The following is a 26,508-nucleotide window of genomic DNA, read 5'->3' on the forward strand; positions in this document are numbered from 1 at the left end:
ATCGTGGTCATTAATTAGGAAGGAAAAGGGGGAGGTGGCTTGCTGCTTGACCCCAAACAATTTAAATTAGGCTTTGTGAAGGTGGTCTCTTAAAGCAGCCCTCCCCCTCCCTTCCTATTCTTTTTCTTTCAAGCCCTCAAAAATTTCCATTATAATCCCTTACGGTGCGGGGCGGGCGCTGCTCAGCAACTCTCGCGCACTTCCCAGCAAACTGAGGCCAAACTGGACGCCGCTCTCGGAGCTGCCGGCTGCACTCGGGCTGGGAGCTCTTTCCCATCGCGGCAACTCCCACCTGTCTTACCCCCCGACCCCTAGCCCTGCACCTGCTGTGCGTTGTTTCTCCCAGAACTTCAGAAAGCAAGAAGCTGCTCAATAATTAGTCTCGCTACGGTGCTCACCTCTCTCTCCTCTCACTCTCCTCTCTCTCTCTTCCTTTCCCCTCCTCTTCCCTTCCCTGTCTCTCCTCTCTTCCCTTTACCCCTCTCCCTCGCATTTTCTCCCTCTCTCTAGAGACTGGAGTCCCTTATTTGAAATAGTGCCGCAAATACAAAGTCATCAAAGCACTATGGTTCTTGTCTTAAAGTGACAGCTTGCTTTATGGGGCTGTTTTAAATACTCTCTTTCCTTTTCAATGTCTCTCTATCCATCTTTGTCTGCTCTTCAGAAATGGGGACAATATAAAGCCCAGCCTGGCGAGCTCCCCGCACTGGGCCTGGGCAGTGCCAACCTCCGCCTTTAAGCAGATTGAAATTGTCACTGCTTCATTAATCTGAATCTAGTTCCTTTCCTGGGCACATTGCACACACTTCCGACCTGTCCAGATTCTCTGTGGACAGCCCCTGTGGCCTTCCTGTGTTTGGGGATGGGAAAGTTCAACAAAAGTTACAGTTGGGTTCAAGAAAACAGACTCAGGTAGGAGAAAAAGAAAACATGGTGGGGAAGGCGACTTACCGACCTCAGTACATCAAAGAAGCACAGACCCTGTTTTTAGAGACAATGAGACGCCCAGAATTTTGGAGAGTGCACTTGAACCCCAAGAGCCAAGGTCACACATCTACCGTAGAGTGCCACTAGGAGCTGTGAGGTCCCCTGGCTTTTGGGTTTCCTTTCTCCATATAGGAGAAACTTACTTTCAGGTTTCTTGGGCAGTTGGACTGTGGCTGTTTCTTTCTGCCTTTGTTGTTTCTCATCTGAGCTCTGATTCAACTCTGTTCTTAGGACGTATCTCTAAGTTCTCACTCTTCTCCAGCCTGGCTCAAAGGCAGCTTGCCTGAGTCCCTTTAAGTATCAGACTCTGGGTCGCAGAGCTCAGGGCCGGCTGGAATTTCTCCTGTGATATAAGCCCCCTGCTTTCTCCAAACCTCCCCCATTAACAAAGACAATACAAAAGACTCCTTTGCCTTTTTTTTTTTTTCCAGCTGGCTTAGAATAGCAACTTTTGGATTTCATTCTACCTAATTTAAGAAAGAGGCATCTGTGGGCACTTTTTTTTTTTTCTAAAAAGAGCTCAATTTTAGTAATGTGAGCCTAAAGATTTATAAAATAGATTTATATTAAATTATGTTAATAGAAGCCTAGTAAATGCGCCAATTAATTGCAGGGGGAAAATGTTCCCTTTTAAAAGGTCTGTCACCTTAACAGGTACATTCAAAGATTCTCTGTGAATAATGAAAATAGGAACAATTGCTCTGATGCACAGAGCCGCATTCATCCTCTGGGACAGCTTTCTGTTTGGGAAAGATGGGAGGAGCTCCTTTTAAAGAAGTGATTGCTCCTTTAACCCGATTTCCTCTAGCAAATGGGTTCAATTGGAAGTGTCATTCTCTCCCTCACACCCCGAAGGCTGGGCTTTAGCTCCCATCCTAGAATCCTCTTCCCTTTCACCCCAGTGTTCACCAGTTTTTCCCCAAGCCCCAGCCTTCACTGAGCACCTTCTCACCTTCCTCAAGGACATCTCTTCCTCAAGGAGTGAGGCCTGGGGAAAAAAAAAAAAAAAAAGGAAGAGAAAAAAATGAAAAAGCTGGATCTGGAACTCAGTTAGTATGCTGGCCATAGTCTGTACAGAGCTCTGGGCTCCAGCCCCAGCACCACAAAAACCAGGTCCTGTCAGCACTTGGGAAGATGAGGGAAGAGGTTGTCTTTAGCTACAAAGGCAGTTTGCAGTCAGCATGGGCTAGAGATGCTGTATTTAAAGGAAAGCAAGCAAGCAAGCAAGAAAGACTAGTATTCTTCTATTTCTTATTCTTGGCTTTTCATTTCCATCACCACTTCTTCGCTCTCTCCCCACTCCTCTTTCTCTGTGTGTGCATGCCTCAAGCACGCATGCACGATACCTGAATCACTGCATAGTTGAGGACACACAACTCCCTTTGCCGCCTGTGACCACTTTCACTCGGCACTACCACCTTTCTGGCAACTGTCTGACCAGTCAGCTTGGCCCAACCACATGGGCACAATCCTAATCAGATATAATTGGATAGAAGTGGTGGCAAGTCACGGGGGGGGGGGGGGGGGGGGTGACAGAAGAAGCCAGAAAGGGGAGACCACCCCGCCTTCCAAATTTTGTTTTTATTTGATGAAGAAAGCAGAAAAGAAACAGAGCTTTGGTGCATAGTTCAAACCAAACCTGTCTGGAATTAGAACCCCAGAGAAGACAGGTCTACTGGCACCAGTGTTGCAGTCACCTGGACCACTGGCCATCCATGAATGAGCTGCTGGGTCCCTTTTGCCAAGTCTTACAGTTGAGAAGCCTTGCCTGGGGATACAACCCCTATGAGTCCGTTGGCCTAGAGCACAGGTTGGTCACTGCAGGTAGAAGGGGAAGAACTCTGCTCCTCCTCTCCTCTCTTGGTTGAGCCAGGGCACAGAGGGGAAAAAAAAAAAAAAGTCATCTTCTCTGTATTCTGAGCTCCCAGCGGCCCAGGGCTCTCCTGGTTGTACAAAACACCATGGGTGGTTCTCACCTCTCTTTAGTCAAATACTTTCTTGGTTTCTACTTCCCATTTTCACTTCTCTCTTCTGGCTGTATTTAGAGATTCTGATTGGTTGTGCTTTGGATAAAGAGTGTTTGGTGGGTTTCAAGTGGGATATGTGGAAAGCATGAGCCCAGGAGACATTGTCCACAGTGGCTCCCAATGTCTTAAACCTTCTCCAGTGCATCCAAGGGGACATGGCTTTGATCTGAAGCTTTTTGGCAGACTTTCTGTGCTTGAGCCTAGTGTCTGAGAGTTGGCTTAAAGGCCTTTAATCCAATGTGAATGATCAGATTCTAACTCTGGAAGCGTTAGTCTGAAAGCATGAAAAATCTTAACTGGGGTGGGTTTGGGGGAGAGGTCAGGTAGGAGTTGAAGAGGACACCATGTCTATCCTAGTTCAATTGTTAAAGTGACAGAAACTGCCTTCTAATGAATGTCTTGAAAGGACTTCTTTGAGAATCTTAGAGGACCTTTTCTTTTAATCAGAGAACATCCAAGGTCTACATAAGTATCTTTGGCTGAGTCTTTTTTGTCTCTAGAGAATGACCTCAGGGACCTCAGGATGTTCCTTGAAGAGGGGAGACAGAGAGAAAGACAGCATCATAGCAGTTCCTAGTCAGAATAGCAGAGCTTGCTGGCTCTCCTCTCACCTGCTTCAAGAGCCAGGTCCCCTCAGAGCTCCAGGTCTGGCAAACGTGACTCAGAGATCTGGCCACAAGACCTGCAACCTCTAGATGTGAGCCTGACTCAAGTGCAGGACAATGGGGAACATGCAAGGGTAGAAACGGAAAGGCAATGAGTCTGCCTGCTTCTCAGAAGAGGTTTTGCTTTGGGCTGGAATGGGCAGCAAGGCGGCAGGGGGCCCTTTGTCCTGCTTACTTCCTGCAAAGAAAGGACTCTCTTTAAAGGCCTATTCCTAGCCCCTGCAAACATCTTTCCTCCCACTGGCCTTAGTGGCCCTTTTCTTGGGGAGAGGGAAGGTTGTTTTTCAGGAAGTAGGAAATACAGCTAGCTTGTGCCAGCCATCAGGACACTCCCCCCCCATGCCACACCCCTGCTTCCCCTAGTCACAGAGATTCTGGCCACAGAGCACTAGTTGGCTTGGGGTTACTGCACAAAAGCAGGCCTGGGCCTCTGCCCAAAGGGTCTCACAGGTCCCCATTGGCCAGGGCACTATGTGGTCCCTCCTCCTGCCTGGTGCCCTAAAGGGGTCTGAGAATGAGCTTGTCCTGAGCAGTGAGGTGTGTGTGTATGAGTGTGTGTGTCCTTATGGGTTTGGGGTGAGGAGTAACTGACTCAGAAAATGTGAGGATCATAAATGCAATGATCACATTCCCTCCCTTTTCTTGCTGGGGAGAACAGGACTTAAAAAAAAAAAAATCAGAAATGAGGAGATGAGGGAAGAAGGGAATGTGTGTTAAACAATTCTTGTAACTTGAACCTGTTGGGTGACATTTTTATACAAATGATCAGGAATCCCACTGGTAGGTGTTGTTGAGGCTCCTAAATCACTTTTTCTCTTTACTTCTCTCCCACAGACACAGGTCCAGGCTGAGACACCTAGGCCAACTGTCTCTTGCTGAGAGAAGGGCTACTGGCTGGCAGGAATGAACTCCTGGACACGGTCAGGTAAAGCTGACCAAGTAACAGAGGCAGAAATAATAAACTTGGAAATATGAGATTGTAAATATTTAGAAAAGGCACTTCTCTGTTCCTGGCTTTTGCTACCTCAGCCATGGGATAGCCAGCTAACTCTGACTGATAGAAGCCACCAGGCACATTGAAGTTTCCAGTCACGCGCAGATGTCATTTGTCATTTTCCTCACACTGATCTGATTGGTGGACTGTGGGTCTTCTAAAAACTGTCCCTACAGTGTGAATTGCTTCAAAGGATTTGGGTTTTAGGCCTGAGCAAAACTAGAGACCAGAAAGGAGGAGAAAGTGCCAGGAAAAAAGTAAGTAGATTTTTTGTTTTGTTGTTTATTTTGTTTTTTGTTTTGTTTGTTTGTTTGTTTTGGCTAGGATCGTGAGCAAGTAAAAACTGTTTGGAGGCCTGGCATGGGTGCCAGAGGCAGGTGAGTCCCTAGGAGTGGAAAGCCACATAGTTTGGGCCACATAGTTTGAACCCTGCTTCAAACAAACAAGACATCATGGGTGTGGGAGTTTTCACATTTCATTTCCCTCGAATGTCAGTGCCCCCACCCACCCGCCCAACAGTTCCCTGCCCTGCCAGCTGGTGAAAGGAAGACTACCGGAGAGCAGCCTGGGATGAGGACTGGAGGTCTTTTTGGTAAGAAGTTTCTGCTACACACAAGATCTTTAGTTCCTAGCTCCATCAGCTGAGTAACCCACATTAAACTGCAGTCAGCACTTAACCTCCAAGTTCTTACCTTACCCACGTGACTGGTGAGGTAAGGGTGTGTGTGTATGTGTGTGTAACGAAGACAAGTACCACAAAGTTCGTTTTGTTTCATTTATTTAAATAAATATAAATATGTATCTTATATAAAACTATTCACATACAAAGGGACTTCCAGAGGGTTGGAATAAAACTCTTCCCCGTGAGAAATTTCAGAAAACAAGACCTACGGATTTTTAACTCTCTATATTAATGGCAACTGCAACGGTTTCATTTTAAAACAGCAACAACAACAAAAACAGTGAAGAAACCCCTGTTCTGATCAAGTTCTAAAAAGACAGGGATGGCAAATGACATGCGGCTTCAACCAACTCCCCTAATTCTCCTGTTATATGAGACTGGCTCGAATTCTAGATTATTTACATAAAAAAATAGCTGTAGCTCTGAATGCAGTCCCAGACAGAAAGTCAAGAGGGAACTTCAAAGTCGGGGCCCAGCTTTGAACTCCCCTCTGAGTTTCTTTTCCGAGTGGGAGGAGGGCAATGAACTAGAACTTTGGTCCCTCTGCTGACTCGGCAGAGGCCCGCCGCCGGAGTCAGGTAGAGGGAGAAGGAGCCTCCGTCTTTACAAGGGGGAGATCTCCTTGTCTTCATTAGCCGAGGCTGGGGACAAGGAGTCCTCGTCCTCCGAGCGCGCGTAGTGAGCCTGGCTACCCACGCACTTGCAGCTGGCGTGATTGTTCCTCGAAGCGCCTTTCCCCTCCTTCTTGTGCTTCACGCGACGGTTCTGAAACCAGATTTTCACCTGCTTCTCTGAGAGATTCAGGTACGTGGCGATCTCGATTCTTCGGAGTCGGGACAGGTACATATTGGAGGAGAATTCTCGCTCCAGCTCCAGGAGCTGCGTGCTGGTAAAGGCCGTCCTCATCCTTTTGCCGTTGGGTACCTGGCTGGCGTCGGAGCCTCCTAGGGACCCAAAAGAGAGCCAGAGGGGTGAGGTGCAGGAAAGATGTCTCCATCCTCCTTGGAAAGGATGGGTCTCCAGAAACCAGTCCAACCCTTGCTGCCTTCCACTTGTCTGCTGTCCTCACCGGCCTAGCAAAGCCAAGCCGCCAGCAGCCTCAGCTAAAGGCATGAACGCTGTTCATCAGCTGGGATGCTAAGATGCCAGACGGAGACTCAAACACACCCACTCCAAACCTCAATCAGTTAACCTCTGGTGTTCTTGAAGTCACCACCAGGTCCCCGGAGCCCGGCTAGCTAGCACGGGACACTCGTGCACCTGTAGAGCGAAGCGCACAAGGCCTCGGCAAGAGGCTGACAAGTTATCAACCTCCGCCTCTGGCGTTTCCGGGGACCGCCTCAGCAGTCCCACAAAAAGATCCCACCTCCCTCCATCCCCGCCCACGGGCTCCCACCTCCACCCAGCCCTGGCGGCGCAAAGTTTGTCTCCGGGAGCGAGCAGGTAACCCAGGGACCCAGCCATACCCATGGTGAGGCAGTGGAATCTCCGCGGGTCAGACACGTTGTAGGTGGTGGCGGCACAGACAGGTGCGTGGTGCTGCGGGTGTCCCAAGGCCGCCGCCGCCGCCGCCGCCGCCGCCGCCGCCGCCGCCGCAGCGGCCGAGCCGGGCTGCTGGGGCTGGTGATGGTGATGATGGTGTTGGGGAGGGTGGTGGTGATGGTGTGCGTGGCCCACCCGTGGGCAAAACTGCGCGTCCCCGGGCCCGGGAGAAAACTGGCTCTTGAGCAAAGGTAGGGCTCCCGTGCCACCAGCCGGCCCGCCGCCCGCAGCCCCTGGGGTCCCCGCGGCCCCGCCACCGGCTCCTGCGGGCGGGCGGGAGGAGTGCAGGTGCGAGGTGACGCAGAGCGGACACACGCAGAAAGCGCCGCTCTTGCGGGACGGGCAGCCCGGCCCGGACACGGACATCACCAACGGGGACGGCATGCCAAGGGGGATGAAGAAATCCGGCCCCGGGTGCGATTCCGGCAGCGAGGGTGCCGGCCGCGACGAGTCCTTGATGATGAGCGAGTCCACATAGAAGGAGCGCGACATGTCGAGGGGAGCGGGAGGGTGGCTCGTCCTGCGGGCCGCTGCGTCCCCTTCTCGCCTTCCGTGAGCCGGGCTCCGTCCGGGGAGCTGGGCGGACGCGGGCGGTCGAGCCCTCGGGGACGCTGAGGTGTCGGCGTCTGGGACTCGAACAAAGGGGTCCCTAGAGAGAGGTTGGTCCTCACGTCCCCCGCCCTGCGCCCCGGCTCCAGGATTTTATAGCCCCCACCCCGGCACGTGATGCTGCGGAGTACCGCTCAGCTCAGGCTCCTCCGCAGCTCCCCACCCTCGGGATAGGCTGCCCGAGTCACAACAGAAACTGAACGGGGCGGGGGGGGGGGGGGGAGGCAGGGAAGAACGCGGGGGAGGGGGAGACTCCGCAAAGGGTAGGGTCTGTTAATTTTGCTGGGGGATCGACCTCCTCTCTCTTTCATCCTTTTCTGCAGAGAAGCTGTCTCAACGAGGCATCCCCTTTCCTGCCTCCCTCCCCTGCCTGCTCTTCGGTCCAACTCTTCTTCGCGGTGACGCACAGGTGGAGACCTTCAGGCCATTTAAATTGAGATACTCCATGCCTTCAAGCTCCTCCGCGCCAACCCTGGCCGCGCAGTACAGCCTGAGACTTGTTCTCTGGAGCAGGGTGTGTGTCCCTGGAGTGGAGGTCGCCGGTCTAATGCTCACATATTCATACCTGCCCTTGCTCCCCAGCATTTAGACTTGGCCAAGGTCATTCCGGTGGTCGAGTGTGCCTAGTAACCTCCAGCTTAGAAATTAAGCCCTCCAGACCGATGTTATACCAGGTCCCAAATGCCTTTGTATTGGGGGTTCTCTTGAGGTCACTCAGACCCGGGAGCCTTCCCTGTTCACCTTTCTAACCAGCAGCTGGGCCTTCTGCCGGGGGCCCTGAGAAATCAGGCCTTTCTTATTTCAAGTGGTTACATAGTTTCCAAGCCTAACCTCCGGGAAACTCCGCCGCAAAAAAAAAAAAAAAAAAAAACAGAAATAACTAGGCGCCCTGTGGAGAGGACCGAACAGCAGCTCTCCTAGACGCTGGGGTAGGAGCTGGAGGAGGTTTTTGGATTAAGTCGAGTGAGGTGGTAATACCACCCCCACCTTTCTCAATACGGATGCTTTCGGTATCCTCAAATCCTAAAGTAAAAGGGGATGCAGCCAGGGGAGGAATCCTGCCTCTACCAATGAGGATGGTTTGGTACCAGAACTCCCTTTGGGGGCTCAGGGAGACTTGTGCATCTAACAGCTAGAGAGAGGATAGCTGCTGCCTCTAAGGCTCTTGATCTTGGGGGGGGGGTGAGTCAAGGGAGGGAGGAGGGCTGACAGCAGTTTATCACTTCCCTGCCCTTTTGCCAAAATGGCTAACTTTGAATGTGAGTTCACAGATATGGCAAGAAACTTGAAGAGGATTTCCTCAATCTGAGAAGTGCTCAAGGAGAGGGAAGACCGGCTGGAGGCATGGTTCCTGTCTTCCCATCTCTGTGACCACCTCTCTCTTGCCTGCCTGAGGAGTATAATTGGGTTGTAGGGATGCCCCGCTCTAGGGAGCCCAGGATTTATGGATGGCAATTAAAGTTTTATGAATTGCAGCTGAGGCTGGTTATTGAGCTATTTGAATGTGATTAGAATTCAATTAGAAAGTGGTTAGTGGACGGTGGGTCTCCGGAGTGTAAACAGACAGCTATTCCAGAAATGTGCTAATCCAACATCTTGTGACAACAATTAAGGAGTCTCAGGGCTGAGCATGGGGCCCACTCACTTGAAACTACTCTTGCACTGCACGGTTTGCCTGTGGGGCCTTCAAAGATGTTCACTTTCCTCCAGCTCACCCAGTCCAGCCCAGCCCTAACCAACCTCCTCTCTCCTTTGACTAGAGAAGATCCAGGCAGCTTCTGCACTGCAATTTTTCTAACACCAAGAGAAGTATTTGGAGCTCAACATTTGAGAGAGTTTTGTGGCTGGTTATTATTTAATATTTTTAACACTTATTGTATGTATATGAGTGATTTGCCTGCATGGATGGGTGGATGGATGGGTGGATGGATGGGTGGATGGATGGGTGGGTGGATGGGTGGATGGATGGGTGTGCACACAACTGTGCCTGCTGCCTTCAGAGGCTAGAAGGCACCAGCTCCCCCTGGAACTTGGTTAAGAGCCATCATATGGGTCCTGGGAACCAAATCCAGATCCTCTGCTAGATCAACAAGTGCCTTTAACTGAGCCATTTCTCTGGCCCCACAATACTTGTTGAAGGCCTAGGTTGTTCAGTGGGTTCAAAAAGGTTGGTGCTTTGAGGAAACAGCCCTTTCCTCTTTCTTCCTCTGACTAGGCAGGTTATCTACAGTCATGTCTGGGGCCAGTGCTTGCATGACATTTTTCTCAGTGGCTTCTGGTGTGTGCTTCCAAGAAGAATCTCACTCTGTTAATGTTCCGGAAATGATGTTTGTGTGCAGATCCATTCATTTTAGGGACTCATGGGCAGGCAGCTCACACCTTATTTGGTGTATGTTGGACTATAGATACATTCAGTGTCCACTCTCAAGGGATTTGCGGAGAGGCAAGTGGCGTGGGGAGGGATGCCGATGGCTGCAGGGGGGCAGAAGCTTCAGAGCAGGCTGAGAGCTGTTCATCAAAGCCCTTCCCTAATTGCTTAGACTCACCAAGAGCAAGAACTGGAGGGCTGTATCCCTTCCCAGAACTGTTGCTCTTTCATTCCCCCAGTCCTCTGTGCCTGTCTTTTTCCTTCCCTTTCTTCCAGAGGTCAGCTCCACACCCATGCCAACCCACCCCAAGCAAGCAAACCTTCTATATCCTGGGCAGAGTTGCAAACTGCCCAGAGCGAAGGAGGACCTTCATGCACCCAAGCAGGCGGGTGGCTTGGCAGCACACGTCCACAGCGCTTGCCCCAGTGCACAATTTTATTTCTCAGTGATTCTGTCTGATAAAATTTCATTGTCCATTAAGTAAGCCCCAAAATGAGGGCTCTTATGAGCCTATAATGAGCTCTAATTGCCAGGACTCGGAGAGCCACGTGGAAGGATTTACTCCGTATTAAGCAGTCGGGTACAGAGTACAGGCTGTTACCTTAGCCATTACTTTCATAATTCAAGGAGAAAATTAGTTCTTTTAAGGGGAGGGGGAAGCCTTGGCTTCCTTCTCTTTTGCTGAGGATGGTAGAGGCTGGCTTTGTCTTCCCTGAGCGCTAGGCAGTGTCACACATGCAAAGATAACAAAATCGCTTTTCCCCATTCCAAGACAGAGCATCTTATCCGGTCCAGTTAGGGGGAAAGAAAGAAAGAAAAAAAAAAAGAATCAAAGCAGCTGTAAAAAGTACAACAGTGCTTTCTTGCCACTGGGCTTTTTGAGGTTGGGTTCCTTCCAGCTCAGCCTTGAGACTTGAACACATGGATTCTAGGTTTCAAATGGTTTTATAGCAAACCCCCCCCCATCGCAACCCCACCCCCCACACCCCGTGATGGAACCTGACCAGAGCCTCACATTCCTCTCTCAATTTCCTTTCTTCTAGTTTTCCCTTTCATGGGCAAAGTGGCATGGCTTTTTCAGCAGGCCCCAGAGTTCTGACCTGTTGATGTGCTTAACCGTTCTTTTTCTTTTTTTTTTTTCAAGCATAACTCCCACTTTGTGCCTCCCCCCTAAAGCGCTCCCCCTTCCATCCTCAGTTCTTTTTTCCCCCTCTCTGCTTTAGCATTGCCCTCTGTCGTTCTGCAGCTACAAACCAAGGCTGCAGGCAGGGCTGGACAGCCGGGGAGTTGGCTGGACTGCCTCGGATTTATTTGCTCCTCTTACATTGATTTCATATTAGTTTCCAAAGCGATGAATGATCTCAAAGCTGGGTTTTGTTAGCCGAATACAAACAGGAGACAGGACTTACTTGCCCCCAGCTCCCTTTAATGAGGTCATTATCAAAGCGTGAACAAGTCTATGAATGTTTTATTGAAAGCGCATCGTTAACTTGTATCCATCCTTTTCTCCAAGTGGCATTGTGGTATTGCTGTCTGTGGCACATCTTACCCGATATAGCCCGAGATTTCCCCATTCTCTGTAACCAGGCAACCCTTTCTGAATACCCAAAAATTGAAAAGAACCGCTTAGTCTTCAAGAAAGTCCTCAATAATAGTGGAAAAGAACAAAGATCCAGGAGACAACAAAATGCCACAGGGGTGACTTTTCATGAGCAATTATCTCTCATTAATCAGAAGAGCAGCTGCAATATTAATTTTCTCTCTTTCTTCCTCTCTTTTCACAGTCCTCAAGATTTGAATAATCATAAATTTTGATTTTATGAAGGAGTCACATTTTCAGGGACTGGAGGAAAGCAGCTACCTAGGTGAAGACAAGGAGAAAAACGTTCTCGGTTTGTTTGTTTGTTTATTTATTTATTTATTTATTTATTTATTTATTTTTGTTTAAAGCTGTCAGTGAAGCAAAATTAAAAAAAAAAAAAAACCAAGAAAGAAATACTAAAAAAAACACACTCCCCCTTACTTCTAGACTGCTGCTGAGAATCAGGACCCATTCTCTTCCACCCCTCCTCCCTGCCAGTGACCCCCCTTTCTTCCCCCTGCCCAGACCCTTTCCCTAGTTTTGCTCTGAGCAGGGTGGAGGGAAATGTCCCTGGCGTCTGGCGTGGGAGTTTCAGCTGGGGTTTGGCCCGTTTAACTTGCAAACGTGAAACCAAGCGTTGTCGATCTGACCAAAGAGACACTCTTTGGGCGTAACTTGTATTGTGACCATCAAAAGCCCTCCAGCCTCAGAGGAACTGAGACGGCCATTCAGCAGAAATGGGGCGCTCGCTTTCCATTCAGGCCCTCGAGAGGCGATTGTTCCCAGGATGTGGAAAACGTGGGTCCCCAGATGAGGCTATAACCTGCAAACGAGTTAGTAGGGAGTAAAAGAATCTCATTAAAGACAAGGGCACAATTACGAAAGGCCTTCTCCCTCCCCTCCCCTCCGTGAAAGTAGTGGGTCCCAGTCCCCACATTCCTGCACTGGCTGAGCGGTGAGCTACAGAAAGGCCCATGATGTTGCTTTTAATGTAAATCAGGATCCAGAGAGGTAACAGGTTGCAGCCCCTATGCTGAGGCAGTACCAAAAGTGCTTTTGCTTCTGCCTGGTGTTTATTCAGAGTAGATGGGCCTTTGAGAGACCTGAATTCCCCTTTGTGCTCACCACAGTTGCAGGAGTTCAATTGAGCCCTCTGAGAGAGGGAGGGGGCTGTCTTCTGAGAAAAGAGTCAGGGGTTTGGCTCAGAATTTCAGGAAAAGCAGCCTGCCTGTCTCCCGGCCTTCTGGCCATAGGAAGAGAATTTTGATGGCAGCAAATCAGTTCCCCTCAGTTCCCCACTTCGCCTTAACTGCTACCTCCACATTCTAACCAGGCACAACTCTCCCACCCTCAAAGCTCTCGTCTGTCACCGAAATAAAATTTATTGAGTGCCTACTCTGTGCCCAGCGTGTGCGAGACACCACGGGGAGCCGGATGAAAAGGCCGAGACAGTATCCAATAGAATATTGTTTCATTCTAATAACAATGGCCTGAGGTGGGGGACAATTATCCGGATAATTGAAGCAAATGCCCCACCTCCCTCCCTCCGGCTCCAGTTCCTCTGGCACTTCCCAGCCTTGCTACTCTTTTCAGCCGAGGTGCGTTTGCATAAGGGGAGCAGGCGAGGCAGGGAGTTGTTGAGTTTTCACAGAATACCAATTTCCTACGTCCCCTAAATTCGATGCAAGCGTTAGGCTGATTTAGCTGCATAATTATGGGGATCAAAACAAGTTTCTCTCTCCCCCTTTTTCCCGTATTTTCCCCCCTTTCATTCCCCCTCCCCGGAAGCCAGAGCACTGCAAATGCCAGATAAGGGGTCTGCAGCCATGCCACATCCTTTTCATATTTCTTTTTCATTTTACACACATGAGAGCGAACCTTTGGTCCTTAAAAGACTTTTCAGCCTTGGTCATCTATAAAAACCACCCAGAGAGCTTTTTACAAAAACACCCAAAGTTACCTGGCTCTGCCGGGCATGGTAGCGCACACTTTTGAGGTCAGCCTGGCTACATAGTGAAATCCTGTCTTAACAAACAAACAAACAAACAAACAAAACAACAACCCCACCAAAGTACTACAGAGTTTCATGACTTACAGCCAGAAGAAGTACTGAGAAAAGCCTATTCCTGAACCTGAAGTGATGGGCTTAACCCCATAAACTTCATTCAATCCTTTGATAAATGAAAAGAGTATTGGCCTAGGGATGTGTTTTGGTGGTGAAGCTGGTGAAGGAGTTGTCTGATGGGCAAAGGGGTGCTGTGTTTGATCCTCAGCATCATTTCCCTTTCTCAAAAGTAAGTGTGTGTGAGCACCTGTTAAAAGCCAGGCTCAGGAGCCAGAGACTTCAGTAGCACAGTGCCAGCCCCTTGGGACTTTCTAATGTGTTAAATGAATCAACAAATCACCTCAGACCCAGTAGGTTACAGAAGGTCATGGGAATATGAAAGAAAGCCCTGGGAGCTCTGTGATTTGGAAAAAAAAAAAAAAATGCCTGAAATGACATTTAAACTGAGTCCAGCCAGGAACATGAGGAATAAGTCTCAGGCCATCAAAGAACTTAGGAGCAGGACACAAGAGCAGAGCCTCTCTTTTTAAACCGAGAGAGCTGAAAAGAAGTCATAGACAGTGAAAGAAGAAATTCAATTTTTGAACGTGTGAAATATGGGGGGGAAAGCCACCATTCTCAAATGTTTGTGAGGAATTAAGAGTTGCCCACCGCCGACACCACGCCTAAAGTCTGTTTGTTTATTCATTATTGTCATTATTATTACCCAGCACCTGCAGCTTTGAATCCTTCAGGCAGGAAGTATCAGAGGCTCTGGATGTGGCTTTAAGGAACCCTGCAAGCCAGAGGAAAGTCCACTCTCCCAGACCTCCCACCTTTAGGCTGTAAGGCTTTTGCATTCACTCTGGAGACTTCAGTCTTCCATTTCTGGGCACCGGTAGTCTTAGGGATCTGAGGAGTGGCGGGAATACCTCACCTAGCCCACTCACTTCACGAAGGAGGGCTCTCTGTGTCAGGGAGACAACACAGCCCAGCCTGTGTGACTCATTTAATCCTGGCAGCCCTCCCAGAAGAAGTGCTATCATTTATGTCTGTGGAGCAGAGCCCCTAGCCTACGGAAGGTCAGAGAGGGTACTCTAGGTTCTCCAGAGATGGCAGGGCTGAGAGTCAGATCCCATTTGCCTAAGGTGGGGATCTGGACAATTCTGCCAGCCAATAACAACCAATTTATGTACCAAGCACCTCTGTGTGCCTGGCAGAAGGCTAAAAGTGTCACACAGTATTTATTTCTCACAGTAACTCTTTATACACACACACACACACACACACATATATATGTATATATATATATGTGTATATATACATATATATATATATATTCTAACCCTTGATTAGTGTGGTTTTCCAACATATTTAAAGGTTCCAAAGCTCGGCCAAGCATGGCCAAACTGTGGCCAAAAGGACAGATTAAGAGGAGGATAGGGAGCCTGAGCGCTTTTTTATACACCCGTGCCCAGAACACAGGACGCTCAGAATAAAACTAAAATCTCTTCATTTTACTTCAGAAGCTCACTGCCATCAGTCTGCATTACTGTGGATTTAATTTCAAGTTTGGGAATCTTTCCCATCTGACTTCAAATTGCGCCCAAGCAGAAACTGGATCTGTTTTGTTTATTCCCAGTATTTGTCAGACATCCAGTCCATAGCTGAGATGAAATTCGCATAGATGAGCATTGATACGTGCTGAAAGCCCGGCTCTCCTCATTTCACGGACAGGTAAACTGAGGCTCTGAAACACCTGGAAATGGCAGAGAGCATTTGGCCACGGTTGTTTCTCCTTCCTTCTGAGGGAGGCTCTCACACTGCAGCCAAGAATGGCCTCAACTTGCTATCCTCCGGCCTCAGCTTCCCATGGACTGCACTTTCAAGCTAAGGCCCTCTCCTCTTTTCACCCAGTTCACAGTTTCCAGCGGTCGGTGTCCCTAGACCAAATCGGACAGAGCGTGGGCACCCAGGATGTGCAGCTGGACCAGTCCCAAATCCGCGCATTCGCTGCAGTGCCCGCGCAGAGGTGCACACAGTAGCTACAGCGGCGCGGCATCCTGCGGGTCCCCCAGTGCCCGGAGCGCTCCCCACACCCCTCCTTCCCTCTTCCCGGTCACGCTCGCGGGATAAAAGAAGCGAATCCTCACACGATCGATCGCACCGAACCAAAGCTCCCACATAAGGCACCATCGATCCCAAACCCACCTGAGAGCCTGCCCGCACAGCGACCTCTCAGATGCACCACAGGTGCGCTTGCGTCCCCTCTTCCGTACGCCCCGAGGATGTGCGCGTGCGTGGATGTGAGGCGGGAGGACTTGAGCGTGTTGGCGACTACCAGTTTAGGTGGAATTGGTGGGGGTGCCGGGTAGGACTGAGCGCATGGACTTGAGAATCATTGTGAAGGTGAGACTTAGCAGGTGTGAAGAGGCTGAACACTGTGAGGGGTGGGGGTGGGGGGGGAGGTAGGGTTAGGGAGGGAGAACTTGCGCGCTGAGGGCATGGCCAGGCCTTGGGTGCTAGTAACGTTGGCGTCTAAAGGGATTTCTCTCCGGACAGAGTCAGCATGCACGACTTGGAAGGGGGCGGGGACTAGATACCACCGCCACGGGGATCACCTCTCTCACTGCTCCAGGTTTGCCCTTTGCCTGGTGGGTCATCTTTCCATACATTTATGTGCCGAGCTTTGACGGTGTGCCAGCAGATGCCAGGCTCTGCGTCAGGCTCTGGGGAAACCAGAATTAAATAGCTTAGGTGTCACCTGAATCCACTGAGTCTTCTGGGTTTCCTGTTTCTGTGTGACAGAGTGCTTTGCAAGATGTCAGTGATAAGCACAAAACGTTGGCCTCCGCCTGTAAGCAACTTGTGAAGCAGCTTGTAAGTCAACCTTTCTGACCATTCCAACGGTAGGCCTAGAGGCCCCAGCTTTCCTTCTGACTTTCCTGGAGAAGTCCTATGTCTTTCTCCCTCAGCTTCAGGGCTTGCCTCAGATATCACTTTCTTCTTTTCTCCTCCTTCTCCTCCTCCTCCTCCTCCTCCTCCTCCTCCTCCTCCTCCTCCTCCTTCTTTTTCTTCCTCTTCCTCTTCTTCCTCTTCTTCTTCCTCCTCTTCTTCCTCTTCTTCTCCTCCTCCTCCTTCTTCGATCAAAGTCCTTACTCTGTACTACCATCCTCTTATTAGACCAGGTACATTTTTTTCTCTTAAGGCTTTCTTATTGCTTTCTACTCCATACTCTGTAATGTGCTGAGTTGGTTTGTTTATTGTATGACTCTCCCTGTTGGATGACAGCTCCTGGAAGGGATGAAGGGCCACTAGGGACACTGCAAACAGCCCTGCCCGGTGGGCACTCACTCAGTGCTGAATGAGAGATGGGAAGGAGAAAGGCTTCTCCGCAGCTCTCACTGAGGTACAGTTCTTTCTTGCCTCTGTACAACACTTTGGTGTGTGCAAAGACTCTTGAGAAAATTGTTATTAAATCTGCACAACTATGTAAAACTTTTTTCATTTATTTTAAATAGACTCATGTAGTCCGTCCTGGCCTGGAGAGCACTCTGTACTTGAAGCTGGCTTGATATATTCTTTTTTAAAATTGGATTTTAATTTTTTATATTAATTACAGTTTATTCACTTTGTATCCCAGCTGTAGTCCCCTCCCTCCTCCCCTTCTAATGCCACCCTCCCTCCCTCATCTCCTCCTATGCCCCTTTAATATATTCTTATAGTATATGTGTGTTTTTACATGAGTTTTTGTGTACAGTATCCTTAAGAGGACAGAAGAGGGTGTCTTGTCCCCTGGAACTGTTGTAGGTGGTTTTGAGCCACCATGTGGGACCTGGGAATCAAACTCAGGTCTCTATAAGCTTCAAGGATTCTTAACCACTGAGCTATCTCTCCAGCTACTTCAACTAATTTAGTGTACAAAATAATGGATTTCATTATGATATTTTCAGATATATATATATATCCACGTATCTTGATCATGCCTCCCTCTGTTCTTCTCCTCCAGCTCTTCTTTATGCTTCTTAATGTTCCTGATTTCTTCTACCAAACAGTCCCATTTCTGCTTTCATGCTGCAGATTGTATGTGTATGTCAAACTGATAGTCCTGGCACACAGAAGCATTGTCTTCTGAAGATGCTTTGAAATAATCGACACCCCCTTTCGAGATTATTACACCCACACTCTCTAACATATGCACACACATTTGGACATACAACACAGTTGCACAGTAGTTTCCTTTGAGACTCTAACGTTCCAGCCTGCAGGGGCACTCCTTAAGCAGGAAGGTAAGTAACTCAAAACACAGTCAGGAAGTCCTTGAAACTAACTAGATTCACTAGGCCCCTCCCTGCCATAGAAAGCAATAGAGCTGAGAGTCCTTCTTGGAGGAAGAAGCTGAACTTACAAAGAAGACTCTGGGAACAGACCTGCTGCCTGGAACAAGCAGAACTCGGAAGGGGGACATTCCCCAACCTGTTGAGCTGCCGGTAGGCAGGCTGTGCAGTCTGCTCCAGGCTTCCCAAATTTTGTGAGCTGTCAGCCATGCTGGGGTGGACCTCGGTGCTACAGCTGTCTTTGGGCATTTCTGCTCTTATAAACAGCCCCCTTACCTATATTCTTAGAAGCAACTTCAATAAAAACTAATTGTTTCACCAGGGTGGACTTTGGTGGTACCTGTGGTTTGGTCTGTTTCGGGTTCCCTATCTGGGGTTAATGCACAATTGCATCTCCCTAAGAAAAGTTTTGTCACACGGTATACTCATACACATATATATTTAGATTGCAAAGAAGAGGAAAATACCTACTACTCTGTCTCTTCCCCTCCCATTATCTGTTTGTGCTCCACTCCCCCACTTTGAACCCCTTTTCACTTATTAGTTTCCTAGCTATGGTAGTACCCTTCTTAGAACGGTTATTTCTACGATGAAGAATTGAGCAGTTGGAGGCCTTGTCTTGATCCTGAACCAGCATTTAAGCCCGAGCATTACGTAGGACTAGAGACAAGTCTCTGCTTCTAGACCTCTTGGCTAGGTTGTCCTGGACCTGCTGCCCTGGTATCATGGTGGGGTCTTCCATCCACTGTCTGCCGGTGACAGTGTGCAGCTGCTTAAGCTACAGCTAGATGGTAGAGGTTAGAAAGCACAACACTGCAGTAGCCACATCCCCTCTTTTCTATAACTTATACTGGGTTGAAAACAAGAGCCGCTGTTTTGCTTTCTCGAGCTGACTCGGAGTCCACCCTGAATGCTGTAATGGCTGCATGCTGGATACCATCCTGCCTCTGACTGCTGCAGGCAAGCCAGTCACTGCCCTCCTTAGTACATTACCATTGCTTCCCCATGTCTGAGTTCTCTGTCAGTCCATTGGATTTAGCCGATGAGCTCAGTGACTGCCAAATGATTGAGCAAGACAATGGGCCTGATTCTGCAGGCACACACAACAGCATTGTCCTCTGCGGATGCTTGGGAATCACTGGCGTCCCCTTCAGAGAGCACTGGTGTCTCAATAGACATCAGTCAATAGCAGTTGACAGGGCAGAATTTTATCATAGTAAAACTACAAAAGGAGTTTCAAAAAGTAAGTCAGGGGGCTGGAGAGAGGGTCTTTAAGAGCTTATACCGCTTTTGCAGAGGACCCAAGTTTGGTTCCCGTCCTCCACAATGGGGGCTCACAACCATATCTAACTCCAGCTGCAGGGATCAAATACCTACAGCCTCTAGGACACATGCATTCACATGTGCACGCACGAACACGCACGCATGCACGCACTTGTGAGCACACACAAACACGCACTTAAAAATAAGTGAGCCCTGAATCAAATGTAAATGGAAAATAATTCTGGACACAGTTTTAATCATCTATCATTGTGTGTGCGCACAGTGTATGTGTGGAGGTCAGAGAACAACTTTTGGGGGCGAGTTCACACTGTCTGCCTTTACAGGGGTTCGGTGGATCTTAACTCAGGTCCTTAAGCTTGCATAACAAGCACCTTTATCTAATCCTTTGAACAAGTTTTCAAGGTGCTATTTGTGTGTGTGTGTGTGTGTGTGTGTGTGTGTGTGTTTTCTCGAGGATATTCATATGCAACAAAATGTAACAGTTATTTTGCTCTTATTATCTAAATGGCAGATTGTCTCCCTGCCTTTTGGGAGGGGTCACACAGGGCTTTATCACTAAGCCACGTCACTAGCTCAAATTATGATGTTTTTTTTTTTTTTATGTGAACCAGGAAGTACATGGAAAGTTTAAGATAAGTCAATTGTTCATTGATCACTGTTTACTGAAATTTTACTCACTGTCTGGTAGTTGACTGTCACCATAAAGAGAACACTGCCTATCTCAATTATACACTGTTTTTCTGTTTCGTGACTTCTAATACTTCAGAGGCAACAATAATGAATGAAAAGTAGGCTCATCTCAGGAAAAGAGTAACGGCCCACGAAGTTCAGTGAGTGGTTGCCTTTCTAGAGAGGGCTCTCCATGTGGGAGCTTTCTTTTCTCTTCCTGTTGTTTGTTTGAGATCAGATAAGTTCGTGATATTCCACAGTACAGCCGATACTGGTCATCATGCCCTTTATATTGGCAGGAGAATAACTTTGGCCAGGACTTTACGTGTATTTAGTTGTCAACAAGAGACAAAATATTTCAGTGGTGCCTATTTTAAAACATGAGGCCTGACTCAATATTGTCTGTGGAAATAGAAATGGAAGGCAGTTGTTACTGAAATTCAATTCAATTTTAGTCAGTTTGTTTGTTTGTTTGTTTTTTGTCAGTTTCTACACACAGTGGTCACTTGGGCAGCAAAGATGACTAACACTTTTTTTTTCGAGACAGGGTTTCTCTGTGTAGTCTTGACTGTCCTGGAACTCACTCTGTAGGCTAGGCTGTCCTTGAACTCACAAAGATGCACCTGCCTCTGACTCCCAAATACTGGGATTATAGCTATGTGCCACCATCACCTCTCTCTCTCTCTCTCTCCCTCTCTGTCTCTCTCTCTGGTATATAACTTAGGCTTATGTAAGGCAAGTGCTTTAGCATGGACCCACATCCCCAAGTGCACCCTGTTGCTTTGCTTATTTAGATACAGGGTCTCACTAAGTTGTAGGCTGCCTCTGACTTCCCCTGTAGCCTAGGCAGGTCTTAAACTTGAGATCTTCCACCCTTAGCTGCTCAAGGAGCTGGAATCACTAGGCTCTGCCAGATGACTATGTAACCATGGTTACCAATGGGTTCTAGCAGATAATGGAAGGCCTCCGGTTTATGGCATCAAGGAGGAGGAGCTGCTCTGCTTCCTGCCAGTATCATGGATTTTGAAACTGGGCTTTGAACAGGAAATGCTCAGAGTAATACAAGGAAACAGCAGGAGGAGATTCTAGGCTAAAGGTCTAGAGTGAGCAGAAACCCAGAGAATGGTTGTGTATTGTGCTGAGACATTTCTGTGCACAAGTGGAGGATGAAGTCAGAGCTGTTTGGTGGCCAGAAACAAAGCGTTTGACTGGCATATGAAGGATTTCCGTATCAAGTGGAGAATATTTGAAAGCAAGCTGGATATGGTACATGTCTGTAAAACCAGCACTTATGGGGAAGAGGCAGGAGGATCAGGAGTTCAAGGCCACCCTCAGCTATATATTGTATCTGAAGCCAAATGGGGCTACATGAGACAGTCTTTTGAAAGTTTATTTAAAGGGGCAAGCCTGATGGCATGAGTTTAATTGTTGGAACCCATGTTCAGTAAAGTATGAGGAGAGCAGTGACTCCACAAGTTCTCTTCTGATTTCTCCAATGCATTCCACGACACATGGGCACTCCTGTGATAGATAGATAGATGGATAGATAGAAGGATAGATAGATAGATAAGTAAGTAGAATTAAAGGGTAAATCAGATCTTTGAAATTGAAGCATATCTGTATACCTTTGTCATTGTAAAAAGAAGTCCATTCATCACTGTGGGGGCATGAACAGGAGAGGATAAATTCAAGAGTCTGTTGTGTGCACTAGTGGGAGTTGGCAGCTAGCTGGACAGAACAGGAGTACAGAAAGGGATATGAATAGTGGAATTTAGGGTTTCTAGCTCAAATAATAATGTTGGTGTTAAACACCCTGGTTATATGCGGAAGTAATCGAATTTTCATCATTTCAGATGAGATTGTGGTTAGAGTTGCTAGAACAGGAAGAAGGCAAAGCATTGGGTTTTGTTTGCTTGATCGATTTTACTTAATGCATGTTATGGGACAGCATGAGTGTGCCACAGAAGGGGTGTATAAGTCAAAGGCTGGCCACGCAGACTTAGTTCTTTCCTTCCCAGGGACTGAACTCAGCTTGTCAGGCTTGGTGACAAGTGTCTTTGCCTCCTGAGCCATCTTGCTGGTCCCAAAGTATTTGTTTTTACGTATTTGGAATTTTAAGAACAGCCAAAGATAGGGCTGGAGAGATGGCTCAGTGGCTAAGTGCATATTGCTTTTGCTTTAAGACACAAGTTTTACCCCTGTCCCCACATCAGGAGGCTCACAACCATTTGGAATTCCAGCTCCCAGAGAATCCAAGGCCTTTGGTCTCTGCAGGCACCTATACAATCCCACACAGAATATATATATATATATATATTCATAATACATATGTGTATATATGTATGTATACATGTATATTCATATATGTACATATACACACATATATTATTTGTGTATGTAAATGTATATACATACATATATATTATATATGTATATTGTAAAAAGAACTTTTACTCGCCTGCTTCAGTTGTTGTCTTAGAGGATTATTGCCTCTGTCTACTAACCTAGTCCTAGTCCTGAAAGCTTCTAGCCTCCATACAATCTAACCTAGGCCTAGAATGTTTTCAGCCTCTGAGACTTACTTACTGCTGAGTAGGCTCACCCTTTCTTGTGTTACTGAGCTCTTGGTTGGCTCGTTCAATTCAGCTGTTCTGGCTCAAACTTCTCTCCCAGCTGATTTATTCAATCTAGCTTTTCTCTTGGCCTCTAAATTGCTCCGCTTGGCCTCAAACTAACTCCAGCAATTTGCTCTAATCTCCTGGCTTCTTCTCACTCTCTGGCTCATTTGATCTTCACTTGAGTCTAGTTTGTGCTCTCTCTGCAACCTGTCTCAGGCCCATTAAGTAGCTTCCCTTTCCTCTCCCTTCTCCTGAGAGTTGGGCATATCCTATTCTGTCAAATCTTCTCTGATTTGTCACCTGTTCTGCCACTCAATAAGACATCACTTTCAAACTTGGGTGCTTCCATTTACAAACTAACTTTGCCTTCATTGTTTGGGACTAAAGGTGTGTACCACTATGCCTGGATCTAAACTTTTATTTACCTGAAACTTGCTTTATACCAGGCTGTCCTTGAACTCAGAGATCCACTTGCCTCTGTCTCCTGGGATTAAAGGCATTTTTATATTCCAGCCACATCACACAGACCTAGAAGGCCTTTGGATGTTATCTCTATATATACAGAACAACCATGTTTTGAATTAAAATTTCTCTCTATATATACAGTATACAGTATATATACATATATGTAATATATATATGTATATATGTATATTACTATATATGTCCATATGTACTGTAGAAGAATTTATATACACTATATATTATATATACTCTCTATATAGTTACTTAATTACAAAAATAAAACATTTCTTAAAAAGAAGAGTTAAGGATAATTTCAATTCATGTTAGCAGTTGGAAATAGAGATTTGACTTTAAGGGAAATTGGGATTGGCAATGAATGTGACAGGAGCCTACAGTGTTTAAATTATATATAACATTCGAAGTGATGAGGTAAGTTTGCCCAGGCTTGAAATGCTGGTTAGGAAAGGCCTTAAAGTTCTGTGGCTCAGTACCTGTTCAGTAGTTGACACATAGTGTGTAATGTATTCATCGAGAACTGGGTTGTTGGATGAATGTGGACATGGCATAATTATATTTCTATGAAAATATCATAATGAGACCCAATGTTTTTGTGCTAACCAAAAATTTTTTTTCCGTGTGTCTTTTTTTCCTCTTTTTTTTAAAAATAATTTATTTCATTTTATTTTTTATGTGCATTAGTATGAATGTCTCTGATCCCTTGGAAATGGACAGTGATAAGCTGCCATGTAGGTGCTGGGAATTGAACTCAGGTCCTTTGGAAGAGCAGGCAGTGCTCTTAACCACTGAGCCATCTCTCCAGCCCCTGCTGATCAAAATTTTTAGTTAAAACGGAAAGGAAACTGAATCTGTTCTCTTCTTACTTTCTTGATTCCAGGAATTGTGTGAGCTCTTGGGGAGTCTGTCTAAGGTTAGTCCAGTATTTGCCACTTGACAGGGGGCCCGGAATAGACTCGGGTTCCAACCAAGTTGTAAGACAGTTTAGTGTGAATGTGGGTTTAGGAAGCACTGGCGTGAGGAGCTGGTTAGTTACTAGTTGCATTCAGGGGCCTCATCCTGTCCGATAGAAATAGCACAGTGAAGGGGAACCCTGGTATATTGCTCAGAGCCCCTGCCTCCTTCTCCTCCCCAAAGGTTCCCTTTCCACACGTTCTTTACACATTCTCTAACGGAGTCAACTTCATGTCCAAAGCACGTAGTGACAGCCGAGCATGCCAGGACCCCACGCAGGGGAGCGCACACACATTGAGGGCCTCCCCGTGGCTAATTATCATGACATGACACAGCTTCCCGGGCTGAGTCAGTCTTCAGTGGCCATTCAAGGTCATAGGATGTTTGCTCTCATTTCCTGAAGCTGAAGGGCTTGCAAAACGGTCTGTCCTGTCCACGTCCAGAGAGGAAATCAGTCATCTATGAGATCCCATGTGGAGAGGACAAGGAGGGAGAAATGGAAAAGATTAGATAAAGTAGCTGTTCATTTTTTTTCAGCAGCCATCTGGGTAACTGCCTTCAGCTCCCTACATTCTGGATCATCCTTCCATCACATCTTGGCTTTAGAGGAAATCAAGTGTAGGTCAACCCCTAACTGCAGCTAGGCAGTTGTGTTCCCAGATACGATCTCATCCCCACCATCTCTGCTTCACATGCTGCTGCCTTCTCTCTCTCTCTCTCTCTCTCTCTCTCTCTCTCTCACACACACACACACACACACTAGTAGTTTTTGGGCTTTTCAAGACAGGTTTCTCTCTGTAGCCTTGGCTGTCCTGGGCCCCATCTGTAGACCAGGCTGGCCTTGAACTCACAGAGATCCGCCTGCCTCTGCCTCCCTCGTGCTGGGATTGCAGGTGTGCACCACCATGCCGGTCTCACTGTCATATTTTTAACCTTTGAAGTATTACTTCAAACCGTAACTTCTCTACACTTCTTCCTAGTGCTTAAGCCTCCTATCATTCCACCTCTCCTGTGGCCACATCAGTTACTATAAGTTTTCTCTCTCCATAGTGCTTCCTGAGGCAGCGATCGCTCATTTCTTGAGTGGGGTACAGAGGACTCACTTGTGTGTACCTAAAAATTAAGGGCATACCCTTAATCTTTCAGACTGGTACTCCGCTTCACTTATAGAGATGGATGAGTGGAGTGGACCATTTGACTATGCCAAATCGCTTTCCTAAGATGAGAATAAGGATGATAAACATTGCACTAAGTCTTTTGTTGTGTTATTACATTTGATTGCCACCATCAAAAGTAAGGAAGCTCTTTCCTCTATTTGGTGAATGAGGAAACTGAAGTAGAAGGAAATAATTTGTTTAAGAGGCAGAAACAAGAGTCAAGCTTATGTCTTTTTTTTTTTCTAGCTTTATCGAGGTATAAATGAGAAAAATGGCGTATGTTTAAGTTCTGTGTGTTAGTTCATTTTACGTTGCCATATCAGAATACCCAAGGCTGGGCCAGCTCCATGGCTGAGACGGTAAAGGTGACTGCTGCCAAGCCTGACAATCCGAGTTAAGGAGAGAATGGACTCCTGAAAGTTGTTCTCCGACCTCTACACGCCCCACCTCACCCCCAGATAAACACAAATGTAGCAAACAAAAGAAGACAAAATGCTTGTGGCTAACTAAGTCTCAAGGAGAGGAGGTTGTTCCGGGTGAACATTTGACTGCAGCTGCATTGAATAGAGCTGAGTGTCGTGGCTCGCAACTTCGGGAGAATGTCTGTGAGTCTGAGGCAAGCCTGGTCTACATAGAGAGTTCTAGGCCAGCGAGGGCTACGTGGTAACCCCTGTCTCTAAAAACAACAACAAAAAGAGGCTTATTGTGACATACATGTTTGGAGGTCCTCAGTAAAGAGCACTGACATCAACACAACTGAGTTAGAACACTCTGAAAGGCAGAAAGCAATCACCTGTGTGCAGGAGGGCCAAGTGTGTGAGGTGGTCTCCAGGCTGCCAGGAGAATTACAATCATTTTGTTCATTTTCCAAGTGTGGCAACACCAGTGACCTTTCACAAAGCCCCACCTCTTAAATCAGTGGTTCTCAACTTTTCCTAATGCTGTGACCCTTTAATGTAATTTTTTTCTGGTGACCCCCAACCATAAAAAATTACTTTGTTGCTACTTCATAACTGTAATTTTGCTACTGTAATTTTGTTATGAATTATAATGCAAACAGCTGACACTCGATGTCTGTGTGGGGTTATGGCCCACAGGTTGAGAACCACTGTCTTAAGCTTCCACCACCATAACACCAACAGATAGGGGACAGGATTCTGACACAAGCCTCTTTGGGAGCCGTACTCAAACCACAGTGCGCTGATTTGGCACAAGTGTACATGAAATGATCACCACAGTGAAGCGAATTAAATCATTTATCACATCACGAACGTTAACTTTGACAGGTGATGACTGTCAACCAATATCCCAGAAAAGATAAAATGTGCTCAAGTTGACCAGGATCTTTTTATCCTGTTTTAAGTAAATATCTTAATATCTATTGTTGTGCAAAATAAATCTTCTTAAATGTTAATCCTCAAAAATAGCATGCAGTTTTAAGTTTTCAGATCATTTTCAGTGTGCAATTAAAACACCTTTGGAAAAGAAGAGAAAAAAAAATGTCTCCT

The 26,508-nt window shown here is 47.1% G+C and overlaps 1 protein-coding gene across 1 annotated transcript; it reads right to left on the bottom strand.

Annotated features, from left to right (window-relative positions):
* Positions 1-5,958: 5,958 nt before the first annotated feature.
* On the bottom strand, positions 5,959-7,389 carry Gsx2 (GS homeobox 2). The gene is made up of 2 exons (XM_055629435.1): positions 6,822-7,389; positions 5,959-6,299 (listed from the first exon to the last, which is right to left on the bottom strand). Exons 1-2 carry the CDS (start codon positions 7,387-7,389, stop codon positions 5,959-5,961), a joined length of 909 nt encoding a protein of 302 aa, XP_055485410.1.
* Positions 7,390-26,508: the final 19,119 nt, after the last annotated feature.

Source organism: Psammomys obesus, unplaced genomic scaffold, assembly GCF_907164565.1.
Source record: "Psammomys obesus unplaced genomic scaffold, mPsaObe1.curated_primary_1811, whole genome shotgun sequence".
NCBI lineage: Eukaryota > Metazoa > Chordata > Mammalia > Rodentia > Muridae > Psammomys > Psammomys obesus.